The sequence below is a fragment of the Coenobita brevimanus genome, chromosome 95, assembly GCF_032717465.1.
Source record: "Coenobita brevimanus isolate Jiangsu-jjx chromosome 95, ASM3271746v2, whole genome shotgun sequence".
NCBI lineage: Eukaryota > Metazoa > Arthropoda > Malacostraca > Decapoda > Coenobitidae > Coenobita > Coenobita brevimanus.
This window is the reverse complement of record NC_137048.1, coordinates 33,352,083-33,376,094: the sequence shown is the minus strand read 5'-3', so window position 1 is coordinate 33,376,094 and position 24,012 is coordinate 33,352,083. Positions and strand designations below refer to the sequence as shown.

Sequence of the window (24,012 nt, the reverse complement as noted above, 5' to 3'; positions counted from 1 at the left end):
CCGGGCCCATTTCTCCTCTGTTACTAGCTTATGTAACTCCTCCTCTTCCCATCATAACTCCACCACTTTTCCAATTAAAACACAGCCATCTTTTGGGGGGCTGGGTTCTCTTTGTGACTACGTCTCTGTAATTCCACCCATTTGCGACCTAACACCACGCCACGTCCCCTAATAACCCTACTTCCTTCCTCTGTAATTCTGTCGCTGTCTCCTTGTAACTTGCCTCCTAATCCCATGTAACTTCATAATCTTTTCTCAGTAACTCCACAACCCCTCTCTCATCTTTATTTTGTAACTAATTTTCTTTTCGCAACTATGCTTCTCTCCTATAATCCTACCCCTTCCCTACCTAACATCCAACGCCTTTCCCCCTGCAACTTTGCCCATTTCGTCTTATAACTCCGCCCCCTATCCCTGTAGCCCCACCCCCTCCCTCAAGTCGGTTCAACAGGCACAGCTTCTTCGCCGTCAGTCAAGAGGAAGATCAACCAGATACCAGACCTGCCTCACCCTCTCTCCTCGCAGCCCACCACACTACACCAAAACCAATCACAGCTCAAAGACTCTCCAACAGCTCACAGAAGTCACCACATCGCTCTAGCTCCACCACACAGCTCCGCAGACTTCAGATATACCAGAAACAGTTGTAAGGGGATAGTGTAGTGCCTGACTGACCATCACCATGCCTTACGACTTCACTACTTGGGATCGCAACTGCTTGGAGGAACAGACCACGCCTCTTGCTGGTTCTGTGCCAGGTTAGTTGACGGATATTTACGGCACTTCGCGATTATTGTACTTAATCTTATCTTCCTTATTTGCACTCCAGTTCAGTTAAATTCAGCTCACTCTGCCTTACCTCACTTCATCTCAATTCACCTCACCTCTTCTTTGTTGTCCTTTGTTAGCCTTATCTTATTCTAGTAGTTTAGTCACTGTAGGAGCTGCCTAGCATGGGCCTACTTCAGTAATCCTCTCCTTATGTTCACCTAACTTCATCCTACTTTACTAAACTTCACTCAGTCTCACCTCATATCAACCCAACTCCACAATTCACCTCAGATCACCATGTATCACCCTACTTCAGCTTCACCTCCTCACCTCACCTCACTGCACCTCGCCTCATTTCACTTTTCTTCATTTCGCATTGCCTCTCCGCACCACCCTCCACATCACTTCACCCTGTTCCACCTACGTTCACTTCACCTCACCTGCTCCGCAATTTTCAACTCAACTCGCCTATCTTGTTTCACTTCACTCCTCCTCATATCACCTTACCTCTCCCTCATATCAGTCTACACAATCTAAGTTAATCGTGGCTGACTTCATCCCACTTCACTTAACGCATACTTCAATTCACCATATCTCCTCTCACCTCAGCCCAACTCATCTCGCCTCACTGTGCTTCACTTCATGCCACATCACCTCTCTCTCTGCCTCCATCCTCCCCTCATAACACTTCAGCTTACCGCATCTCATTTCACTCATCTCAGCCCACCGTCCCATCATCTCATCTTACTCCACCTCACTGTACCCCACCTCTCCTTAACAGACCTTACCTCCTTTTTCCTCACACCATCTCACTTCATCCCACGTCACCCAACTGCTCCCTATCTTGCCTCACCCCACCCTATCTACATCACCCCACCTTACCCCACCCCAACACACTTTACCTTACCACACCCCATCTTACCCCACCCCATCCCACCTTACCTCACCACACCTTACCTTATCTTACCCCTCATCTCACATCACCTCATTCCACCTCATATTACCCCATCCCACCCGATCATACTTAACGCCACCTCACCTCACATCACCCCTCATCATCTAGCCCTACCTCACTTCATCTCAAACCCTCAGCCTCACATCATCTCACCTCACCACACCCCATCCCATCCCAACTACTTCACGTCCCCTCACCGCATCCTACCCCACCTCACGCAACTCATCCCATCCCACCTCACGCAACTCATCCCACCCCACCTCACACAACTCATCCCACCCCACCTCACGCAACCCGTCCCACCTCACCCCACTTCGCCGTATCTGTGACGATGATGGTAAGGTTGAAATGTATATGAAGGAGGGTGACTTGGAGTGGGATGGAATTTAAGACGGATGAGAGCCCTGGAATGTGGCTCCCTGGCGAGTTATCTAAGCCTGAGAGAGAGAGAGAGAGAGAGAGAGAGAGAGAGAGAGAGTATAGAATGCATGATATGTGCGTTGAGGGATAGAGAGAATACAAATTGTGTGTGTGTGTGAGAGAGAGAGGGGGGGGGGTACAGTAAGAGGGAAAGAAGTAGGCTACAAGCAATTTCCCCCACTACACGTTCCTAACTTCCTGCCACAGCCCACCCATCCCAATCACCGTTTCTTACACAACACACTACCATATACTGTACTGTACTTTCATTCTCTGCTGGGCGTCTGGAGCTTGACGAGGGAGGAAATGTAAGATTGGACCATTATTTGGGTATTTAATGGAGGGAGGTCTAGGGATTAGCTAGGTTTTTAGTTATTTTCCTATTATTATTATTATTATTATTATTATTATTATTATTATCATTATTATTATTATTATTATTATCATCGTTGTCGATTATGGTTTTGTTGTTGTCGTTATCGTCGTCTTTGCTGATGCTGCCATGCCGTACACCTGTAATGATACTTGGTGGGACACCACAAGGTCCACAAATGGCCGTGGGAGAAAACTAGTAAATGTATCACCTTAACGTAATGTCTTCAATCTTGTGATTTATACTACTTTTGCTATCTCCATGCAACTTTTATTCACCCTAGGAGATTTTCAAATTGAAGATTCTTACGAGCACTCCCAGTTAAATTTGGAAATGAGAGCCCCGGCCCGACCGTCACGCTAAGCAGAAGCTTGTAACTTTACTCCTATAGGTTGTAGAGCTGAAATTCTTTCTGTACTTTTTTTTTTTTTTTTACGTGTCCGACTCTGGGCATAGGCTACACAGTCTGCTCCCAAGGCCCAGTAGTCCTCTTACACACCATACACCTCTACATGTCTGATACCATTCATTCAATAAATTTTATCAACTAAAAACCCACCCATAAAGGCATAGGAACCCCTTGGAATCTAGAGTTTTCCAGAGGAATGTTCGACTATAATCGGTGAACGCCTCAGTTACGAAATCAAATGAAAAAAAAAACGTCTTAACACTTTTTATTTTCTGGCATCATCTCTAGCAATTAGATATCGGAGGTTCTGCCTATAATCTCATATCGGAAGGAAATTGTGATAACATGGCGCTCGCCCGCTCGTGCCCATAACAGGTTCGTATTCTAAGTGGCTTAGGAGATTCGCAACACATTTTCTTAGTGATTTATACTGCATTTTATACCTCAGTAACCTAAGTTCTTGAAGCAAACAATAACGATTTATATAAGATACATAGGAATGTCAAGATGTAAAATGCAAAATAGGTGGCTAAGAAAGAGGTGTTACTAGGCCTTCCATACGTTATCTGACTGGACCATGGAAACGGGCATCCTAGTCTATACATTACACAAATGTGTTATACGGTATATGAAAACGACGTTACAGCAGTTTCTTAACCTTTCACGACGTGAGACTTTTTAAAACCCTTTTTCTGTGTGTGTGTGTGTGTGTGTGTGTGTGTGTGTGTGTGTGTGTGTGTGTGTGTGTGTGTGTGTGTGTGTGTGTGTGTGTGTGTGTGTGTGTGTGTGTGTGTGTGTGTGTGTGTGTGTGTGTGTGTGTGTGTGTGTGCTTAGCTCAAGACAGTTTTAATAATCTTAGGATTGGCTTTCCGTCTAGTAAAAATTTAAAACAAGCACCACTAAATCCTTCAGTGCGTGAGATATCTTCAGCATTTCAGTATAGCTTATACAGTATTTACTTTAGCTCTGGAGTGGCCTTACGTCTTTTTAAGGCCTTTATCATGACATACTGCTGCCGGGTACAAAAAGTCAATATGGAGATGTCAATAACCAGTGATAACAAAGTGATGTTAACCTCTGAGCTGCTTGTTATCTCAGACCATCTTAGACTCAGCGGACATTATGATAACAAGACGCTCCAATTAAGAGTGGTTGATTATATGGTCTCAAGGTCTCATTCATAGAAATGTGTACTGTGTTTTTTTCACTTTAACTTGGTCCGGATTTTCAATCATTTGCGGCTTATTTCGCATAGGGTAACGGGATATGATATTGCTAAGGCTTGACATCCTTTCCACAGGGCTTCTCTGTGACTAGCATCATATTCTAGTGCTAATTTATTGTTACAAGTGAGCCCTGAAAATGGAGAGATGTACATTTTAGCCCGGGTAAAAATAAATAGTGTATAAAACCTAACCTAATATAATGTCCTAAAATGACAACAAGAAGGGGCCAGGTAACCTCTTCATTCCGTTGATTTATTTTTTAGTTTTATTCCTACAGCTTCGAGCCTGTTTTATTTAATTTACGAAAGCCATCTCGTACTGAAAAGGCTCAAGATTACAACCAGCACCTATAGTTCGAAAAGTCAGTCAGAGTTTGGTATACCCTTCTTTTACTCTAACCTGGCCCAAAATTGTCGTCTGTCTATCTTGTATACTCAGTTTTTGCAATACCGTAACATTAGAGGACGGTGCTAGTCACAAAGAAGTGTTGCGTAATGGATGTAGAGCTGTGGTACTGTCTTTTTCTGTCACTGAAATATGTGAAATAAGCTGCAAAAGGACGAAAATCTGAGCCAAGGTATCGTGAAAGAAGTATAGTAATCTCATTAAATTAAAACAATCAGCATTGTAGTGTAGTGGTCATGAGAGCTTTGTGACAAGGTTTCAAGGTTTCATTCGCTGAAGAGTATGCTGAGGGAATAAGGTAGTAACCGAGCCTAATCTGGCCTGATAACAAAAGGGAATAATAAGCAGTTTGTGATACGGTTTAAAAAGCCTCGATCACGTGAGCGCCTTAGTAATTAGATAGGAATGAGTCATCTTGGTTACTAGACATATCAAACGAGTCATCTTGGTTAGTTGACTAATCAGATGAGTCATATTGGTTACTAGACAAGTCAACTGAGTCTTCTTAGCTACTATCAAATCAAAATTCTTGGTTACTAGACAATTAAAACTAGTCTTCTTGGTTACTGGACAAATTGAATGAGTTTTCTTGGTTAATAGACAAAGCAAACAAGACTTCTTTGTTACTAGACATATCGAATGAGGCCTCTTGGTTACTAGACAAATCAAATAAGTCTTCTGGGTTGCTAGACATTGCAAATGAGTCTTGTTGGTTACTAGAAGAATCACACCTTCAGTCTGGCCTCATATGGCCAACAACGGATCCGAAAGAGATTACAGATATTTGCCAGGTTCAGAGTAAATGCGGTGTGATGGGGAGACATCTCTTTGCTGTTGCCCTGCGTACAGAAAACACCGATAGGATGTAGTTCCTTCACTTTAGCTTGGTTCAGAAATTTTGCCCTTTTCATCATATTTCACGTAATTCAGTGCCAGAATAAGGTAATGTTTTTGGTTCGTCCTCTCCACAGCACACTGTGAGTAGGATTCATATGAGAGAGAGGGAGAGGGAGAGAGAGAGAGAGAGAGAGAGAGAGAGAGAGAGAGTGTGTGTGTGTGTGTGTGTGTGTGTGTGTGTGTGTGTGTGTGTGTGCGTGGTGTGTGTGTCTGCCTTTCACTGACCTGCCAACCTTTACAGTTCTTTCACCTCCATAGATATTCCCTAAACTAACACAGCTCTCTCTCTCTCTCTCTCTCTCTCTCTCTCTCTCTCTCTCTCAATACTAGTGATTATGATAACTGTCTAGGAAGGAGTGGAGGCCAAAGGCCAAAGAATTATTACCGGTACTGAATGACTCTTCCACACTTTCAGTTTTGTACGTGAAGAACTGAGAGAGAGAGAGAGAGAGAGAGAGAGAGAGAGAGAGTTTTAATTAATTGATTGATTGTTGAACACGGATCTCTAGATGCCACAAGAGAGAGAGAGAGAGAGAGAGAGAGAGAGAGAGAGAGAGAGAGAGAGAGAGAGTTTTAATTAATTGATTGATTGTTGAACACGGATCTCTAGATGCCACAAGAGAGAGAGAGAGAGAGAGAGAGAGAGAGAGAGAGAGAGAGAGACAGACAGACAGAGACAGAGACAGACAGACAGACAGACAGACAGACAGAGAGTCAGAGAGACAGACAGACAGACAGAGAGACAGACAGACAGACAGATTTGTTAGGTCATGTATTTTATGGCAGTGCAGAAGCTGTAAATAATTATGTGTAGTTGGAAACAGCTCAGGAATTTTATGGTAGTGAAAGGCCTAGATAAGTACCGGTATGGGTTGTGGTAGGTCAGTGAAAGGTAGATTCTCTCTCTCTCTCTCTCTCTCTCTCTCTCTCTCTCTCTCTCTCTCTCTAACTTTTATAGCATCTCCAGATTTGTTTTCACCAATCAGTCATCTGATTAAAACCCTCTATGTATGTATGTTTGTATTTATGTATGTAAACATAGTTCATTGTAGTGTATCTATACAATTTTTTAATACTAATGTTTTCTTCAGGAATCATTTTTAAGGGCAGGTATGAAAATTCCTTCACCCGCAAGCGCTGAGATGTGTTAGGCTGTGTTACTGATGTATATACTATATATATATATATATATATATATATATATATATATATATATATATGTATATATATATATAGATATATAGATATATAGATATATAGATATATATATATATATATATATATATATATATATATATATATATATATATATATATATATACAGTATATGTAATTGAAACTTTACCCTAATAAAATCCTAATTCCCGTAGGGCGCCACATGTCATGCCTCTTCAGCTCATTAAGCTGATCGTACTTTCCTCATTTTCCTCTCCCTTAAGATATTTCCCATCCACATTAGAAGAACTTTTTTATTCCTCATGGGTGTTCTAATCCAGTTAAAAGCTTTCATGATGTTTAAATCAGTACAGTTCATTCATGAGTTTGTGTGTGTGTGTGTGTGTGTGTGTGTGTGTGTGTGTGTGTGTGTGTGTGTGTGTGTGTGTGTGTGTGTGTGTGTGTGTGTGTGTTTTACATAAAGAGTCATTAGCAAATTCAGCAAGGGGACATCATTTCATTGCATTCATTCTGCCACAATACTGTTTTATCCAGCTTAGCAGAGCACCCCAGGAGAGAAGGGGTTAATAACACTTATTATCCCTCCAATTCAACAATCACCGCATCTCCGCAGCCAGTCAAATTAAATGGTGGTGGCTAAAAGTAGTGTAAAATGACGGTATTGCAATGAAACGGTTACCATTACCATGTTAGCGGAGAGAGAGAGAGAGAGAGAGAGAGAGAGAGAGCTATCGTTCCTTGACCTACCGTAAGTCATATCTATAGGCTTATCTCTCTCTCTCTCTCTCTCTCTCTCTCTCTCTCTCTCTCTCTCTCTCTCTCTCACACACACACACACACACACACACACACACACACACACACACACGCACACACACACAGAAATCTACCGTTCACTAACCTGTCACAACATATGTCTGTAGCCATATCTCCTGCGCACACACACACACACACACACACACACACACACACACACACACACACACACACACAGATCCCGTTCCCTGGCCAACCACAACCCATATGTGTAGGCTTTCTCTCTCTCTCTCTCTCTCTCTCTCTCTCTCTCTCTCTCACACACACACACACACACACACACACACACACACACACACACACACACACACACAGATGTAGGCCTGCTGCAAGTCATTTAGCCTAACCCTTTCAAGCCCAGGGACGTCTGTTTTATTTATTTATTTATTCATTTTTTTGCCACCACCAGACTGCATTAATCCTTTTGTAAGAGAGATTTCGAAATGGATTGACTTTACAATAAGTTTCTTTTATTTTTTTACTTGCTCTTTTTTTATTTGCTTCTCGTCGATTGAGCAAGCTCCCTAACATCTTTTCCTATGCGATTTATTCTGTTTATTACACCTTACTGTCCTCTTCTGTTATATAAATCCTTCCAGCTTCACCATAATCGCCATAAACAACGTACAAATGGATATTAACCACTTATATACAAATATAAATCGATAAGGAGGATGTGTTAGGGAGCTTCCTTAATCAACGAGAATACAAGTGCAGTCTTAATTACTCCCTTCATTATAAGAGATCTCTCCTGGACCAAATTAAATAGTCTGGTTGTGGTAAGGAGGACATGGCACTGAATAATTTAATGTGACAGAGGACGTAGACTAATTTCTAGATACGATTAACGTCAAGGACATTTAATAAAATAAAAACATATTAGGATAAATAGAGAAGATGTGGCGTAGCAAGAAGCCCGTTGTATAATTGTGTAATCATAAGGGAAGATAAGTCAGTGAGTGGCATATTAAAGTGATTCGGCATAATTATAGGGCGGCGAATAACAGGGAGGAAATTGTGATACAGAAAATTATACGGTAGTACGGCATGCAAAGTGTAAGTTAAAGACAAGCCAGAATATCTTTAGTTGATCAGAGTAACGCAGCATAGAATATATGAGTGAGTAAGAAATGCTACCTGAAGTAACACAACGATAAGATGGCATATAAAAAGTAGTTAATGAGGGGAAGCATGAGTAACGTAACAAAACCAAGCAGCGAACAATACGATCGTAAGATAAAAGCGGATGATAAAAGCAAGTCATCTGGGGGAACAAATAACTGGGGTGCAACGTAGCAACAACACCTGGCAACAGCGACACCACCACAGCCATCACGAAGGGAAACTAAATCTCTCCTGCTGACTCAGTGCACAGCCATAAACAGGTGAAAGTTAGCGGAGGGGAAAAAAAGTAACCTGGCGACTTTTCGTGGACCACTCCTTGCGGGGGGAAAAAAGAGTGAGTCGCCCCGGCACTTTTCCTGAGCCACTTCCCTGGGCTCGGTGTTGCGGCTGTACTCACACCTGACTGGAAAGGTTACTACGTCGCACTCAAGCTCACATAACATTCGGCATCACGCAAGAGTAGTTAATTATATGTCGCTACGCTGGACGCACCGTAACCCAGAATATTCTCTGGAACTTGTTTGTGATTATATGTTTGCTTATTTATTCATGTATTTATTTGACTTAATATGCAGTGGTAGAGAAATGACGTGGATACACTTAATTTTGTAATATCATAACTCATTGATTCGACGAAACTGGGCCTGAATGAGCCTTTCTATTTGTTTCGGTATGTCTGGTATTTCTGAATGACAAAAAATTCAGGATGGTGCTGTGAAACATGATAAAAAAAAATAATAGGTATTTCAAGAAGACATGCAGTACAGTATTTCAAATACGTTTGTCCTGAGTAAGAATCGTAGCTGACAGGGACATGGAACTTAGACAACAGTTTATTACTGTACACAGCAAACCAACGTAATGCTCATTTCTTTGTATAAAAAGAGCTTAGCAGTAAAACATCTAAAGTAATTCAGTACCACAACTTATATTTACTTAAAAACTACAGGTGGAATAGGTATTGTATTTCGGGTGTAAGTGCTAAGAACAGAATGGATATTAGTTTCTGAAAATACATTCAGAGAAGGTAAAAAATGTTTCACAATTTAGGAACCTGCCTAATGAGGACAAATTAAGACAGTTACTCATATATTCAGGGAGTACGACACCCCGTGCCCACCAGCTGGTCTAAGGGCTGAAAATTTAACTTTGCCCTGTGACCTTGACTTCAGATAGATTAGTTTCTAAGTAGTTCATCCTTGCCTGATCTTCAACACATCCACCAAGTTTGGTCCAATTCTGATCAAGACTGAGCTGATTTTGCCCCGCGGCCTGTACTTTTGTGCTCTTGTTCTCAGAATCTAATCTGATCTTATTTTTGCCTGACCCTCAGCCCTTACACATAGTCTGCATCATATCAATTCAGAACTGTTTGAATTATGCAGTTGAACCTTTTACCTTGACCCATGACCTTCACATTTGACTGATTGTTCTCAAAGTCAATTAACTTCATCCTTGCCTTACTCTCAAACCTTCCATCAAATTAAATGTAAATCAGATCAGCTATTGAATTGGCTCTCACACCTGACCTAGTCGTTCAACCTATTGTTCTTAAAAAAAAATAAAAAAAAAAGGAATAAATAAAAAAAGAAAAACCATGGCTGATCTTTAACCCTTCCACCAAGTTTGTCTAGCTCGGATTAAAATTTTGGGTTATTTTCTTCACGCATTAAGACACACGCGCACTCACAAAGAATAAAAAATAAAAATAAAAAACATTGTTATCGTGCGCGCAGGTGTAAAAATGAAATTTATTGTACACGGAAAATATGCAACAGAGGAATTAGATTGACAGATGCGTTACATAAAGGAGAAAATAGTGACGTATAATCATTAGATAGGAAAGTGTTTAAGTGGTTTCGTGTTATCTCTGTCATGATCGGGATAATTCTTGTATCATGTTCCATTTAACGCCAGGCCAATTTATTAAACTGAGAGTGAGTATAGGAACCTGTTTTAATTAGCATGATAAAGCTGTAAACCCTTCTTCCACCACAAGCCACCCACTCTCACAAACACACACACTTTTTTCCTTCACTTCTTCCTGGTCTACCTCTTCTCCCAGCTCTCTCTCTCTCTCTCTCTCTCTCTCTCTCTCTCTCTCTCTCTCTCTCTCGTATTCTTCCACACTTTGTCCTTACATCCTCTTGTTATCCTACACCCTCCTTCCTCTTCCAGCCATGAGTAAGGGTAAGTATCCGCTCTTTTTTTTTTTTTTTTTTAATTCCTTACTGGGTAGAGAGATAATCATGGTACGACGTGTGTTTTTTTTTTTTATTACGATATCATCTTCAGCAGGTGACGGCTCTTGTATATTATTCTTGCTAACGCCCAACGATGTTATTCACTTTAGGAGATACCCCTTTTAGTGAAAACGAAAATAAAAAATGACTTGCAAAACGCACTAGACACATTCGATCTAGGTGTGTGTGTGTGTGTGTGTGTGTGTGTGTGTGTGTGTGTGTGTGTAGAAGGAAAATATCTGTTTTCTGCATTTATCAATAGTCCAACGCTGCAGTCTGTGAGGAGGTCTTTCTGTCCTGTACGCATCGGACACTTTAGTACAATGACTTAATTTTGTTTTTAATTCTAGCTGCTTCAAGACGATTATATTCAGCGAAGAAAAAATACAAAACATAGATTAGGAAGTCACTCAAATCGCCTGCCAGCAACAAGAACAATGTAGGTCATCGTAGTAGTGGTGTTGTCGTCGTCTTTACCCACTTCACACCACCCCTACTCATAACATAATCTCCTGAGGACGTCCCTTATGTTTTAGTCTTGCTGTCTTGGCGGTTTCATTCAAGATAAAAAAAATGTATATGAGTACTCTGAAGGAGAGGAGTGAGATATAGCCTTTATTGTCCCCTTCAGCGCCAGAGATCTTCCCATGGTTGAATAAAATCGTTTGAGGGTAAGAAAAAGTAAATTGATCCGGAAGGTCGTAAAGTGACTAATACTCACCCACTCTTATCTCTCCACCTAGTTCTCAGGTTCCTCGTTCTCGGGTTTCCTCTTCTCCTTCCAATCATCCCCATCTTAAACACTCCTTTTATTCCGCCTTAACTCTTTCAATATGGTGACGTCTTTTCTATTATATATTTGCTACCACCAGGCAATTTTGTTCTGTTTTGGAGAGATTTTTCAAACCAGCAGATGCAGATGCAGTGAGTCCTCGTTATGGGCTAACTTTTCCGTCCCATTCCTTTATCTTTTTCATTAACTCCACAATAAATTACAAAAAAGTTGGCCTATTAAGGATCGTCTGCTACGTATACAGCTGACACCATTAAGGAAAAAAAAAAAAAGTCATATTAAAATTTATTAGCTTCGAATACAACTACCGTTAAAATAGTTGGTTTATGAAAGTTTGTTCGCTTCCTATAATGCTGACTTATCATATCGCCAGTTGTGTGGGAAAAAGTTACAATATGATGAAAACATAATGAAAACCTTATAGGTGTTATTCCATGTATTAGCCCTTTGAATTAGTCTCTCTCTCTCTCTCTCTCTCTCTCTCTCTCTCACACACACACACACACACACACACACACACACACACACGTTACCGAATAGGCTAAAGCAGTGACCCAAGTACAGTCACTTTCACTAAACTACGGGTACAGGCGAGAACCAACATTTTTTTTTTTCTTTTAATACATTCCCTTCCAAACCCGACCTGACCCTGCAGACATGGCTTACATAACTGCGTGCTTCTGTCTCCTCTCTCTCTCTCTCTCTCTTTTAGACCTGACCTGCCCCTGCAGTCGTCGCTAATATAACTGCATTGTGCTCACTCTCTGTCACTCTCTCTCTCTCTCTCTCTCTCTCTCTCAGACCTGACCCTACAGTCGTCGCTTACATAACTGCATTGTGCTTTCACTCTCTCTCTCTCTTTCTCTCTCTCTCATTTTTACATGCAAAAAAGATACAAAATTTTAATTAGAATATAATGTGTGTGTGTGTGTGTGTGTGTGTGTGTGTGTGTGTGTGTGTGTGTGTGAGAGAGAGAGAGAGAGAGAGAGAGAGAGAGAGAGAGAAAGCGTGCTTGTAATCGAGTATCAAGTATCATGAATTATCCTAATAAGTTCTTCATACTCAGCTTTTCTCACAGGTTTAATATCGGCATAAGCTGAAGGATTTGGGTTATGTCACACACTATATATATATATTTTTAACTTTTTGAATGTCATTTTGATTTATCTCTGTTTCCATGCATCTCTCTCTCACTCTCTCTCTCTCTCTCTCTCTCTCTCTCTCTCTCTCTCTCTCTCTCTCTGTATTTATTTATATACTTTGCACATATATATATATATATATATATATATATGTTCCCACCTTCCTTCCCTACTGCTCTTTCCATCTTGCTACGATCATCACCAATTGTACCAGTACAACCATCCCCACTAACCACTAGCATTTCCACTGTAACTATACTACAAATGCCACTACCAAGACCACCAACTGTATCACCACTGCTTCTCCCACGACAATCACCACTAGCACGATCACTATCACCACCAACATATCTTTACCACCCACTAACTTTAACACCACTGTGCCATCACCGCTGCTACCACCACCACTCACTTTCTTTACCACCATTACCAGCAACTCTCTCAACAATTACCTCCTCCCCCCTCCAGGCACTGTCCCTGCATGGCTGCGAGGGAGTCTGCTGCTGGATGGGCCAGGACGCCTCACGTTTGGGGAGACCGAATTCAACCATGTGTTTGACGGGGCTGCCCTCCTGCAGAAGTTTACCTTCTCCGAGACTGGGATTACCTTCACCAGCAGGTAGGCCACAGAAGGGTAGGGTAGAGCAGAATAAGTTACGTTAGAGTAGGGTAGGGTGAGGCCGAGTTGAGCAGGGTAGGTCAGGGTAAGTCAGGAAGAGTAATGATAATACAAGGTAGGGCAGGGGGCAAGGGAGGGCAGGGCAGGTCAGGATAAGGAAAGGTAAACCAGGCAAGGTTAAGTCATGCTTCATCACGGCATGTCACGCCAGGGTAAGGTAAGTAAAGGAAGTTTGTATGTTGGTAGGACAGACCGGCATGTCACGCCAGTGTAAGGTGTACAAGGAAGTTTATGTGGGGGCAGGACAGATGCAATAATATTAGGTCAGTACTGGTCACGTCAGGTTATCTCAGAGAAGGTATGAGGGGCAGGGCAGGTCACATTAAAATAGGTCTGTGCAAGTTGCGACAGAGTTAGTGATGCAAGGACAGGTCAGGGTAGGCCATGCCAGGACATGACAGAGGAGATAACAGTAGGACAAATCAGTGTAGGCTGCGTTAAGACATGTGAGAGCAGGTAACCTTTGAAGAGATACGGACAGATTATGTTAGACACGTTAGGCTTGTCAGGATACGTCACTTCAGAATAGGACACATAGGGTATGTTGTACTAATGACCATCCACCTTTTTTTTTGGGAGGGGGTTATTAAACCTACTTTAGAATTTTGTAATGGGTGATAGTGTTGTGAATTGAGTGTAAAAAGACAAAGTGTGGTGTGGAATGCTTTGGCTGAACCAGAAGTGACAGATTAAGAATGAGGTTTGGAAATAGACAATATGACTGAGAGAGCCGACCAGGATGTGAATGGTGTGACCCCAGCGTATGGAGAAAATGAACGGTGAGGGGCTAATATGGAGAAGATGCCAAGAAGTATGGAAAATTAAGAAGAGGAATAGATCGAGAAGGAGAGGGTGGGACATAGTGAAAGGGGATCCGGATTACAGTGGCCTGAGCAATCAGGAATGTGACAAACGTGTGTAAAGCACAGCAGATTGGAGTCATGATTATATCAGGGTATAGAGATGGAAGGGACTACATATTGCCATTGATCTATATAACAAACAGGTATAGTAAAGCAGTTGTAGTAAACCTCAGAGTCTGTAGGTGCAAGTTTGTTATAGTGAAAATGTAAATTGACTAAACTATGAAGAATATGCAATAGACCATTATACAGAATAGCTAGAGAATGATTTTGCTTTCATGTATTGCTCATTTTATTTATGGTAACGGTAAACACATGTAGAAAATAAACTGTACGTGATTGATTGTGCTCTTAAAGATATATTCAATCTGGGACTAACGCTTTGTGTGCCTCGTCAGGTTCCTACAGTCGTACGCCTACCAGACCAACCTGGAGCACCAGCAGGTCGTCGTGTCCGAGTTTGGCACCACCGGGAAGTCCGTGGCCAAGAGCAAGCTAGCCAAGTACGCCACATGACACTTCACTGTAAACACTTTACCCATAAGGCACAGTTATCATTGAATTATGGGGTTCCACTGCACCTCTGCCTCCATCATTCAGTTTTATTCTCAGGCTTCTGTAATTAGAAAATAAGTCATTATCTTAAAATGGAGTACCAATAAGAAGGACTGCAAGGTCTTTGTGGCGCTGCAATGGAATCATAACAGTAGATATTAGGTACCCAGACTGGGCCAGCCAGACTTCTGGAGATATCTTATTACCACATTTTCATACCTGTCGTATTCATCAAATACGTTAGTGATTTTTTCTGTATTATTTTTCCAAGCTATATCGATATCGTTGAAACATACATTGTGTATGAAAGAATATTAACGTTTATATGCAAGAAGCAATCAGTAATAAAACTGCCATAGAGTGCTCTGAGTCCACGATGATACGGCCCTCAGAATGAGCGCACCATAATGTACTTGTCAAGTTAGTTAATCCTTTCGATATGATGACAACTTTTTTGTATTATGTTGCCGCACGATGAACTCAAGCAGCTTAGGGGAGACCTCTCAGAGTGAAAATTGCATCCCTCACTTAAGGTTTCATCACACTGAGCGTTCAGCTCCCGAAACTCAAACACAACGCTCAACTAGGACTAAATACTAAGTAGCGGATCACCAGGGCTATATTCCTGGCCTAAATGCATATGAGTCGCACAATACATACATTAAATCTACTTTAATCCTTTTAGCCGTAGGTGGTATCTACCAGGCAGAATATAATTGTTTTAGGTCATATTCTGGTGTGCTTGGGAGCCTTTTTAATACCATTTCCTTACTTTTTTTTTTTTTTTTTTTGCACATGACACGATAATATTCATTTGTATGATTTGTCAACAATGTCGGCAAATATATATAAAAGGCATTAAGAAAGTATTAATGTGGAATTGGCAAAATATCAAGCTACGGAAGGGGTTCAGATAATCACGCTGGCCTTAGTGTATAACGTACTGTTTAGTTGTGGACAGTAATATCGCTGCACACTCTACCTTAACAGCCATGAAACTATTACGTAATATTCTGAAAAGATTGCTGGATTCCGAAGATGGCATTACTGGGTTTCGAAAGTAATTGCTCACCGTTTCGTTATTTATCGTAGTGATGTACATCGATAGTTATACCCGGAGCTGTACGCGTTTCATAGGAGTAGGATGGTATTTTGTATGGTCAAGGAAGCTCCCTAACACATTTCCTAAACGATTTATTTTGTTCACTACACCATACTATCCTCTTCTATGTTACATAAATCTTTGCAATATCATACTCGGTATAAATAGGGTACAGAAGATATTAATCAACCATATCCAAAAACAAATTGCTATGGAAGAGGTGTTAGGGAGCCTCCTTTACCAACGAGAATTGAGCTATACAGACTAATGTCGCTATAAAGGGCAGTGATAAATATTATGAAACTCGTCTCCTCCATTACAGATTAGGTGACAAGTTTGCCTTCGATAAAATGTTCTCTGACAATGCGCCCGTGGGGGTGGTGAAGTTTGGCGGTGAATATTACTGCATCACTGAGGCGCCATTCCTACATAAGATTGATCCGGCTACACTCTCTACTGTCAGCAAGGTAAGGGGGAGAGATGGATGGATGAAGAGATAGATAGATAAATAGATAGACAGATAGATTCAGGAGAGAGAGAGAGAGTAGTTTAGTTTAGTGTGTGTGTGTGTGTGTGTGTGTGTGTGTGTGTGTGGAACAGTCGTGTACAAAATAGAGTAACAGCTATAATTCAGTAATTATAAAAAGTATCTATGTGAACGTTGGCCTAAATGACAGTATAGTAAATTCTGGTCGACGATTTTAGCATCCAAACACTGTCTTTTTACTTCAGTATTTGACACTGATTGTAACGCTGATATGATTTTATAGGAATATTGCATCATTATTTCTTTATAACTCTTACTTGTTATGAAGACCTAATGTAACTGCACCCAGTGTAGCCGTGAAAGTCCCATAATTCACTCCTGACTGTCACAAGCTTTAAAGAAATTAATCAAATGTTCAGTGTGTTGTTCGTTTCATACCAAGACAGGCATATTTTGTATAAAACTCAATACTCCACAGTGATATAGCAGACTTTGTGATTGATGAATGCAGCCTAAGTTGTAGAACTTCATGCCAATCACGCATTCTACGTGAGCCAATGACATGACGTTACAGTCAGTCCAAAGTAATCTGCATGTCGCTCTCTTCCTCCACACCCCTGTGCTGCCTCTCATGTTGTCTTCACCCCTCCCCTACTCTTGCATCACCTCTTATGTTTCTCTTCATATCCCTTATGTCGCCTCTTATGTTGACTTCCACATCCCTATCCTACCACTGACGCTGCCCCTTTCTCCCCCGTATAATATCTCTCTTAATGCCCTCATCCTTATGTTTCTTCTGACGTTGTTTGCTTCCCCCTTCACTCTTATATTGTCTCTAATAATGCCTTCCACATCCCCATATCACCTCTTACATCGCCCCCCTGCCCCTCAGATTGACCTGCACAAAGAACTGGGCATCAACTCGCACTGCCCCAACCCCCACACCCTCACTGACGGTACCACCATCAACGTCCTGCACGGGGTTGGAGCCACTGGACCCAAGTACGACATTGTGGCCTTCCCCAGCACTCCTCCACAGGGCAAGGGTATGTTTTTTTCTTTTTTTTCCTGCTCCCTTTCTCTTCCACCTCGGCCTTTCGCTTCATCTTCCCCTTTGTTATCATACTCTTCATCATGGCTTTCGTTATCATACTCTTCATCATGGCTTTCGTTGTCATACTTTCTCCTCCCTGTTATCTACAATCTCTCATATGTCCTCTGCGGTACACTCCTCCCCAGGGTAAAGGCAATGTTAGTTTTTATCTGATATATACTTCCATCCTTTCTTTCTACCTTGCTCTCGTTGCCTTATTGTCGTTGGCATATAGAATGGACATAAATTTCTGTGAAAATACGTAAAGTGATCCAAAAGGTATATGATATAAGGAACCTTTCATATGAAGACAGGCTAAAAAAGAAAAAAAATTGCATTCACTAAAAAGACATAGAGCAAGATGTTATTTAGCTGAAGTGCTTACGTTGATAAAATTATTAAACAGGGGAAACATTAGTAAGATCTTGGAAGTGAGCAGACAGGACAACTTGAGAAAATGGCTTCAGAGTAAGAAAAATCAGTTTTTAGTAAGGAGATAAGTAGAAACTGGTTTGGAAATAGCGTAGTGGATGAGTGAAATAAGATACCCAGTAAAAGAGTTGGTGCACCTTTCACTGAGAGTATCAGGGAGAGGCTGGATAGGCATATGAATAAGGACTGACATTAAAAGTAGTCCCAATTGCTGTTATCATTTATACTCTCTTTTTCTGGTTCCCACTACGGTGTTATAATTATGTTTTCCTTTCGCCTTTTTGTGTAGAACTTCAATGGTGTTCCTCACAGCTTTAGCTGGAAGGTTTAATGGGCAGGGAAGAGGTTCTTCTTTACCATCCTTCTCTTGAACTCATAGCTACAACTTTTTCTTGCAGAAATTGCCTAGCATGTACCAGCCAGCCTACTGTAACTGTCGTCTTCTCTTATATGTCTTATGTGTTCTTCCAACAGATCATGTGTTCAGCAAGCCCCAGAAACTCGGCTCAGTGGACGCACGATGGAAGCTGAACCCCTGCCACATGCACACGTTCGGCCTCACGCAACACTACATTGTCCTTTTAGAGCAGCCCCTCACCATCGACGTCAAGGCCATGGTCGCAAACACCATCAGAGACAAGCCATTCATTGGCGGCATGGAGTGGCTGGAGAACAAGTTGGTGAGTAGGACGGGGCCCTGTGGTGCGGTGTGGTATGGTGGTAGTGTGGTGAGATGGTAAGGTGTGGTGATGTGGTGGTATTAGATGAAGATCAGCTTGTGGGTAGGGTAGTGTGATGTGATGTGATGTAATGTGGTGTAGTGTGATGTGGTGTGGTGTGGTGGGATGATTTGGTGTGATGTGATAGGATGATATAGTGTGGTGGTAGCGTGTGGTTTATGATGGTGTGAAGGCGTGTTGGAGTGGATGGCAAATTAGATGATGAATGGTAAAATAGTGGAGTAGTGGTTTGGTTATACTGGAGGAGTGGATGGCAAGCAAATTAACCCTCTCAGGTTCTTTTCGACGCTCTTCCGTTAACGAAAAAAGTCTGGTGTTAGTTAAGATATAATACTGGATAAGTTCCGACAATGAGGGAATTAAAAGAGGCAGTATTAGACTGTCTGTCTATATCATTATACCTTTTCCTCAGGTCAAGATCCATTTGGTGAACAGAGAGACTGGTAAGGAGGTGAAGCAGAAGGTGAAGTGCGAGCAGTTCTTCTTCATGCACATCATCAACTGTTTCGAGAAGGACAACCATATCATCATTGACGTCAACACTTACGACAAGCCTGACCTCCTCTACGCTTTCCATCTAAAAAATCTCAGGGTGGGTTCTAGAGTTCTCCACATACAGGCATTTCGTTGATATGTTTTCACCTGGCGATACTGTGCCGTTGCCAAAACTTGATTGTTTAGTCGTGGTTCATGAAATTCAATGAGCCTTATTTATGAGTTAGGAATGAGTCCCCTTGGTTACTAGTCAATCAGCCCACCAATCTGACTACATTTGGGCATCTACTTAGCTGAAAGGGGTGAGGGATCTTTGTTAGGTTAAGAACAAGATGATGTGCTACAAGTCTGGGATGTTATAATACATCATATTTTTACAGACAAATAACAGCTGCTGTCAAAACATCAGGGTGAGTTCAAGGGTGGATGAACGATCGTCCACACAAAGTAGAAGCATTTCTCTTTTGAAGCCAAGGATGTATTCCATGAATAATAACTTTTTTTTTTTTTTTTCATAAGTTTTATGCAGGGCCGGTTCTAAGGCACCTGATGCCTTAGGCGCATGCTGTGGTGTCACCCCTTCCTCCTCGAATTTTAATGCATTTTAAGCTTGGAAATATGCAACACTTTTGTGGAAATTACTTCTGTTATTGGCGCACCACAAAGATGCTTGATTTACAGGAATTTACTTGAATATTTTTATCCACTCTCCATCCATCACCCAATTCTGTGTTGCTCCGTAAGAAACGTAGAAGGCCGGGGCTAGGCAAGTTGGCCCTGACATTTAAGATGAGAGTGACCAGCCTCACTCATCCCTGAGTGGCATTACTTGAGCAATAAACCAAAACTACCCCTTGGATAAACCTGCACCGGGTCAGTCCGATGGGAGAGCCTTAATTACTCGCTAAACCACCAGGTGCCATAATTTGGTTATATGGTTACCATCCAGGGTAGTAAATGCTTTCCTGGTGTACAGGAAACTATTTGGCTTGTCACTCAATGTAGAGGCACCCATAGACAGAAGGAAATGGAAAAAATGAAGGAAAGAAAGACAGAAGAAGGAGTGTAAAGTCACCTGTAGGCAGGAAGAAGAGGAAAGAATGAAAGAAAGACAGAAAAGGAAAGAAGGAAGACAGGAAAAGGCAGACACCCAAAGCAGCACTACATCGAGTGAGTGAGCGCCACAACCATTTTTATAATTGGTGGAAATCAGCACCCCCTAGTCGATGTCGCCCTAGGAGGTCGGCTAGTTCCCCTGGTGGAAGGACCATCCCTGGTGTTATGAATATTGCGTAAATAAAAAAAAAAACAATGCCTAACCTAATAATGAACTCTACTTTTTTTTTTTTTTCCTTCATGACCGAGATTAGTCCGAAGGTTGTGGCTTTCAAGGTGAGATTAGGTCTTGACGGGTTGGCTTTCGTAATATCTGTTGGTTAAGGATGTGCAGCTGGGTAATTGTCATTTTTTTTCATACATTTGGTACAGCCAGCTGGGGGAACAAGCGATTCAAATTTATCGGTGTCAATGACACTTCAGCATTATAGGTATCAGTTAAATTTTGATTAGGTATGATTCTTTAATTTGCCGAGCGATTATCAGCAGAAAGGTACTTTAAAGAGGTGGTACATAAAGAGACGTTTTATATGAGTACCATACTAGTTAAGGAACTTTTTATGTGAGTGATTGCGGAACCTTTTGTTTGAGTGAATGAAAAATCTTTTGTGTGAATCCTTGAGTGGATTTCTCTCTCTCTCTCTCTCTCTCTCTCTCTCTCTCTCTCTCTCTCTCTCTCTCTCTCTCTCTCTCTCTCTCTCCTTTACCTACCTCACCAGTTACGTTTTGCCCCCATAGGAGAACAACGCCACCCTGGGTTCCAAACTGGACGGGGGCAAAGTGAAGAGGATTGTTCTGCCCCTCGAGGTGTCCGACAAGGCTGCGCCAGAACAGAATCTGGTTAGATGTTTTATAGTCTTTCATCGTACTATACTATTTTTACACTAACTTGTCCTAAAACTACCATTCTTCCATCATGCATGCAGAGTTATGACACTGAACATCAGAATATCAAGCTAGTCACGAAAAAGTGCCATGGCTATGATATAGAGTCATTGCACTGACTAATTCTGTCACTGAGATAATAGAAGGAAGCTGCAAAAGAGAGAAAAATCTAGGCCGAGGTAGGATAAAAACAGCATACCACATCTGCCACACTTACCACATGGTCACTCTTACCACACTCACACTGTAACAGCTACCAGTTGGCACTCATACCGCCCACACTACTCACACCTACACACCTACCACACTGTTATTCCTAACACCTTGCTACTCCCAACACACTGCCACACTTCCCATACTGCCATACCCAGCACACTGCCACACCAACCACACTGTCACATCTACCACTTCCACACTTACCACACTGTTAAAACTACCACACTGCCACGCCTATCACGCTGCCACACCTATCACACAGCCACACCTACCACACAGCCAAACTCATCACACAGCCACACCTACCACACAGCCACACCCATCACACAGCCACACCCATCACACAGCCACTCCTCCCACACGGCCTCACCCACCACACCTACGCCACTAACCTACCTACCATGCCCACCACCCTGCCACACCTACCACACTGTCCGACCCGTGGCACCTACCACACTTACTATCTTGCGACCTTCCTCCAGGTTACGTTATCAGGTACCAAGGCTCAAGCTCACAGGCAGAAGGACGGGTCACTGCTACTGACCCCTGACGTGGTGGCCCCACACGCCTACGAGATCCCCACCATCAACCCCTCCAACCATGCCAAGCCATACCGATACTTCTACGGCAACTGTGGCGACATGACACAAACTACAGGAAAGGTAAATATCTACGAGTGTGAAATATTGACCGTAGGTAAATACCTACGTGTGTGTAAAATTGAATGTAGTAGTAATAGTAGTACCGGATAGTGGTAGCAGCACTGTATGATTAAACACACCATAGAAATTCAGTGATGTGTGTCTGTTTGCAGGTTGGCAAGGTTGACATGGAGGCTGGTCAGGTGAAAGAATGGAGTGAAGATGGTCTATACAGTGGCATCGCCCTCTTCGTGCCCAGACCTGGCTCTACGGTGAGTACGGCACCACCAGCAGTAGTACCAGCATCATTATAATCATTATCAGTAGTAACATCATCACTGCCATCATTATCATCATTATCAGTAGTAACATCATCACTGCCATCATCATTATCAGTAGTAACATCATCACTGCCATCATCATTATCAGTAGTAACATCATCATTGCCATCATCATTATCAGTAGTAACATTATCACTGACATCATCACTATCAGTAGTATCATCATCACTGCCATCATCATTATCATCTGTGTTAGTGTCTTCGTTATCGTTACCGTCATCATTATCAGTATCATCATCATCCCTACCTTCAGAATCATTATCATCACCGCCATCATCAGAACCATTATCATCACCATCATCATCAGAATCATTATCATCACCACCATCGTCAGAACCATCATCGTCATTATCACCATCATCATTATCATCATTATTATCTTCGTCATACTACTCATTATAATCTGTATCATCTATATCATATTTATCATCTGTATTAATTTTTATAATCGAGTTTGTGGTCTTTTTCATTTGTAACATCATTGCCATAATTATCATAACTGCCAACTGAATTATCATCATTAATATCGTTCTCATCAGCTTATAGCACTACCATCACCAGTATCATTAAATAATTGTCGAGGTTGCTGTGAACCAAAAGTTAATGCACTATGGTCCGTGAAGTGAATGAAACGAACTGAATAGACTGTGTTCTGGCGAATGAGAGTGACTATGGAATTAGACCTATTATTAATACTGGCTGTTGTCTGCAGAGCGAGGATGACGGTGTGGTGCTGGTAACACTCCTGCACGGCTCAGACAAGAAGAAGATCACTCTGCTCGTCCTCAACGCCGCGGACATGGCTGAGCTCACTAGGGTCACCTTCACCACGCCGTCCGATATCCCAAGATCACTCCACGGTACCTACATCCACGCCTGAGCTCACCCCGACAAAGCATAGCTCACAATTCCAGTTCTAAAATCACACCAATAACACTGAGTTCAACCCTTCGCCTGTGAGCTCATCCTTACAGCAGCGAACGCACCCCTTCAACTCTGAGCTCACCTACGTATCCGTAAGCTCAGCCCTACAACTTTAAACCTACATCTGGATCCCTGAGTTCACTTATACTTTATCTGAGCTCTTTCCTACTCCCTTGAACTCTTGCACCCCTTAGCTCAACTTTACATGTCTCATCTCTCTTACATCACTTTCCTCATCCCAAATTCTCTGAGCTCATTCCCTAAACCTCTGAGTTCATTCTTAAGTCTCTGAGCTTACCCCAGCAGTTCTTAGCTCTCTCTATTCCACCGAGCTCACACCTACACCCGTGAGTTTATACCTACACTCCTAAGCTCATCCCCACAACTTCAAGCTGTCTTTACTCCACTGAGCTCATACCTACGCCCTTGAGTTCATCCATACATCCCTCAGCTCATCCCTACTGTCTTCAGCTAACAGTGCCCCAATAAGCCCACCTAATATGCCTTAAATTCACCTATACATCCCTGTGCTCACCCTTTCAGCTCCCAGTTCACCCATGCGCTTACCTCCTGCTGTTTGGATTCATCTCCTTGCATCTGAACTGATAATATATCGATCTTTATACCTAGGCTTTTCCCTCCCTAATGCGGGGAGGCGGGCGTGGCCAAGACAGGAAGACACTCACCAATTA

General features: G+C 42.0%; 1 protein-coding gene across 1 annotated transcript; it reads left to right on the top strand.

Annotated features, from left to right (window-relative positions):
* Nucleotides 1–682: 682 nt before the first annotated feature.
* Nucleotides 683–23,276, top strand: LOC145413156 (carotenoid isomerooxygenase-like). Its single transcript, XM_080282882.1, has 11 exons — nt 683–758; nt 13,220–13,370; nt 14,692–14,796; nt 16,273–16,417; nt 17,330–17,483; nt 18,437–18,642; nt 19,115–19,294; nt 21,052–21,153; nt 21,897–22,076; nt 22,229–22,327; nt 23,109–23,276. The coding sequence occupies exons 1-11, from the start codon at nt 683–685 to the stop codon at nt 23,274–23,276; spliced, it is 1,566 nt and encodes a 521-aa protein (XP_080139008.1).
* Nucleotides 23,277–24,012: the final 736 nt, after the last annotated feature.

Bases quoted from the DNA above. Each gene is read 5' to 3' on its own strand.
- LOC145413156 (XM_080282882.1), top strand. From the start codon at position 683: ATGCCTTACGACTTCACTACTTGGGATCGCAACTGCTTGGAGGAACAG. The intron at 759-13,219 runs GTTAGTTGACGG...TCCCCCCTCCAG, and splicing joins TCTTGCTGGTTCTGTGCCAG to GCACTGTCCCTGCATGGCTG. The intron at 18,643-19,114 runs GTGAGTAGGACG...CCTTTTCCTCAG, and splicing joins AGTGGCTGGAGAACAAGTTG to GTCAAGATCCATTTGGTGAA.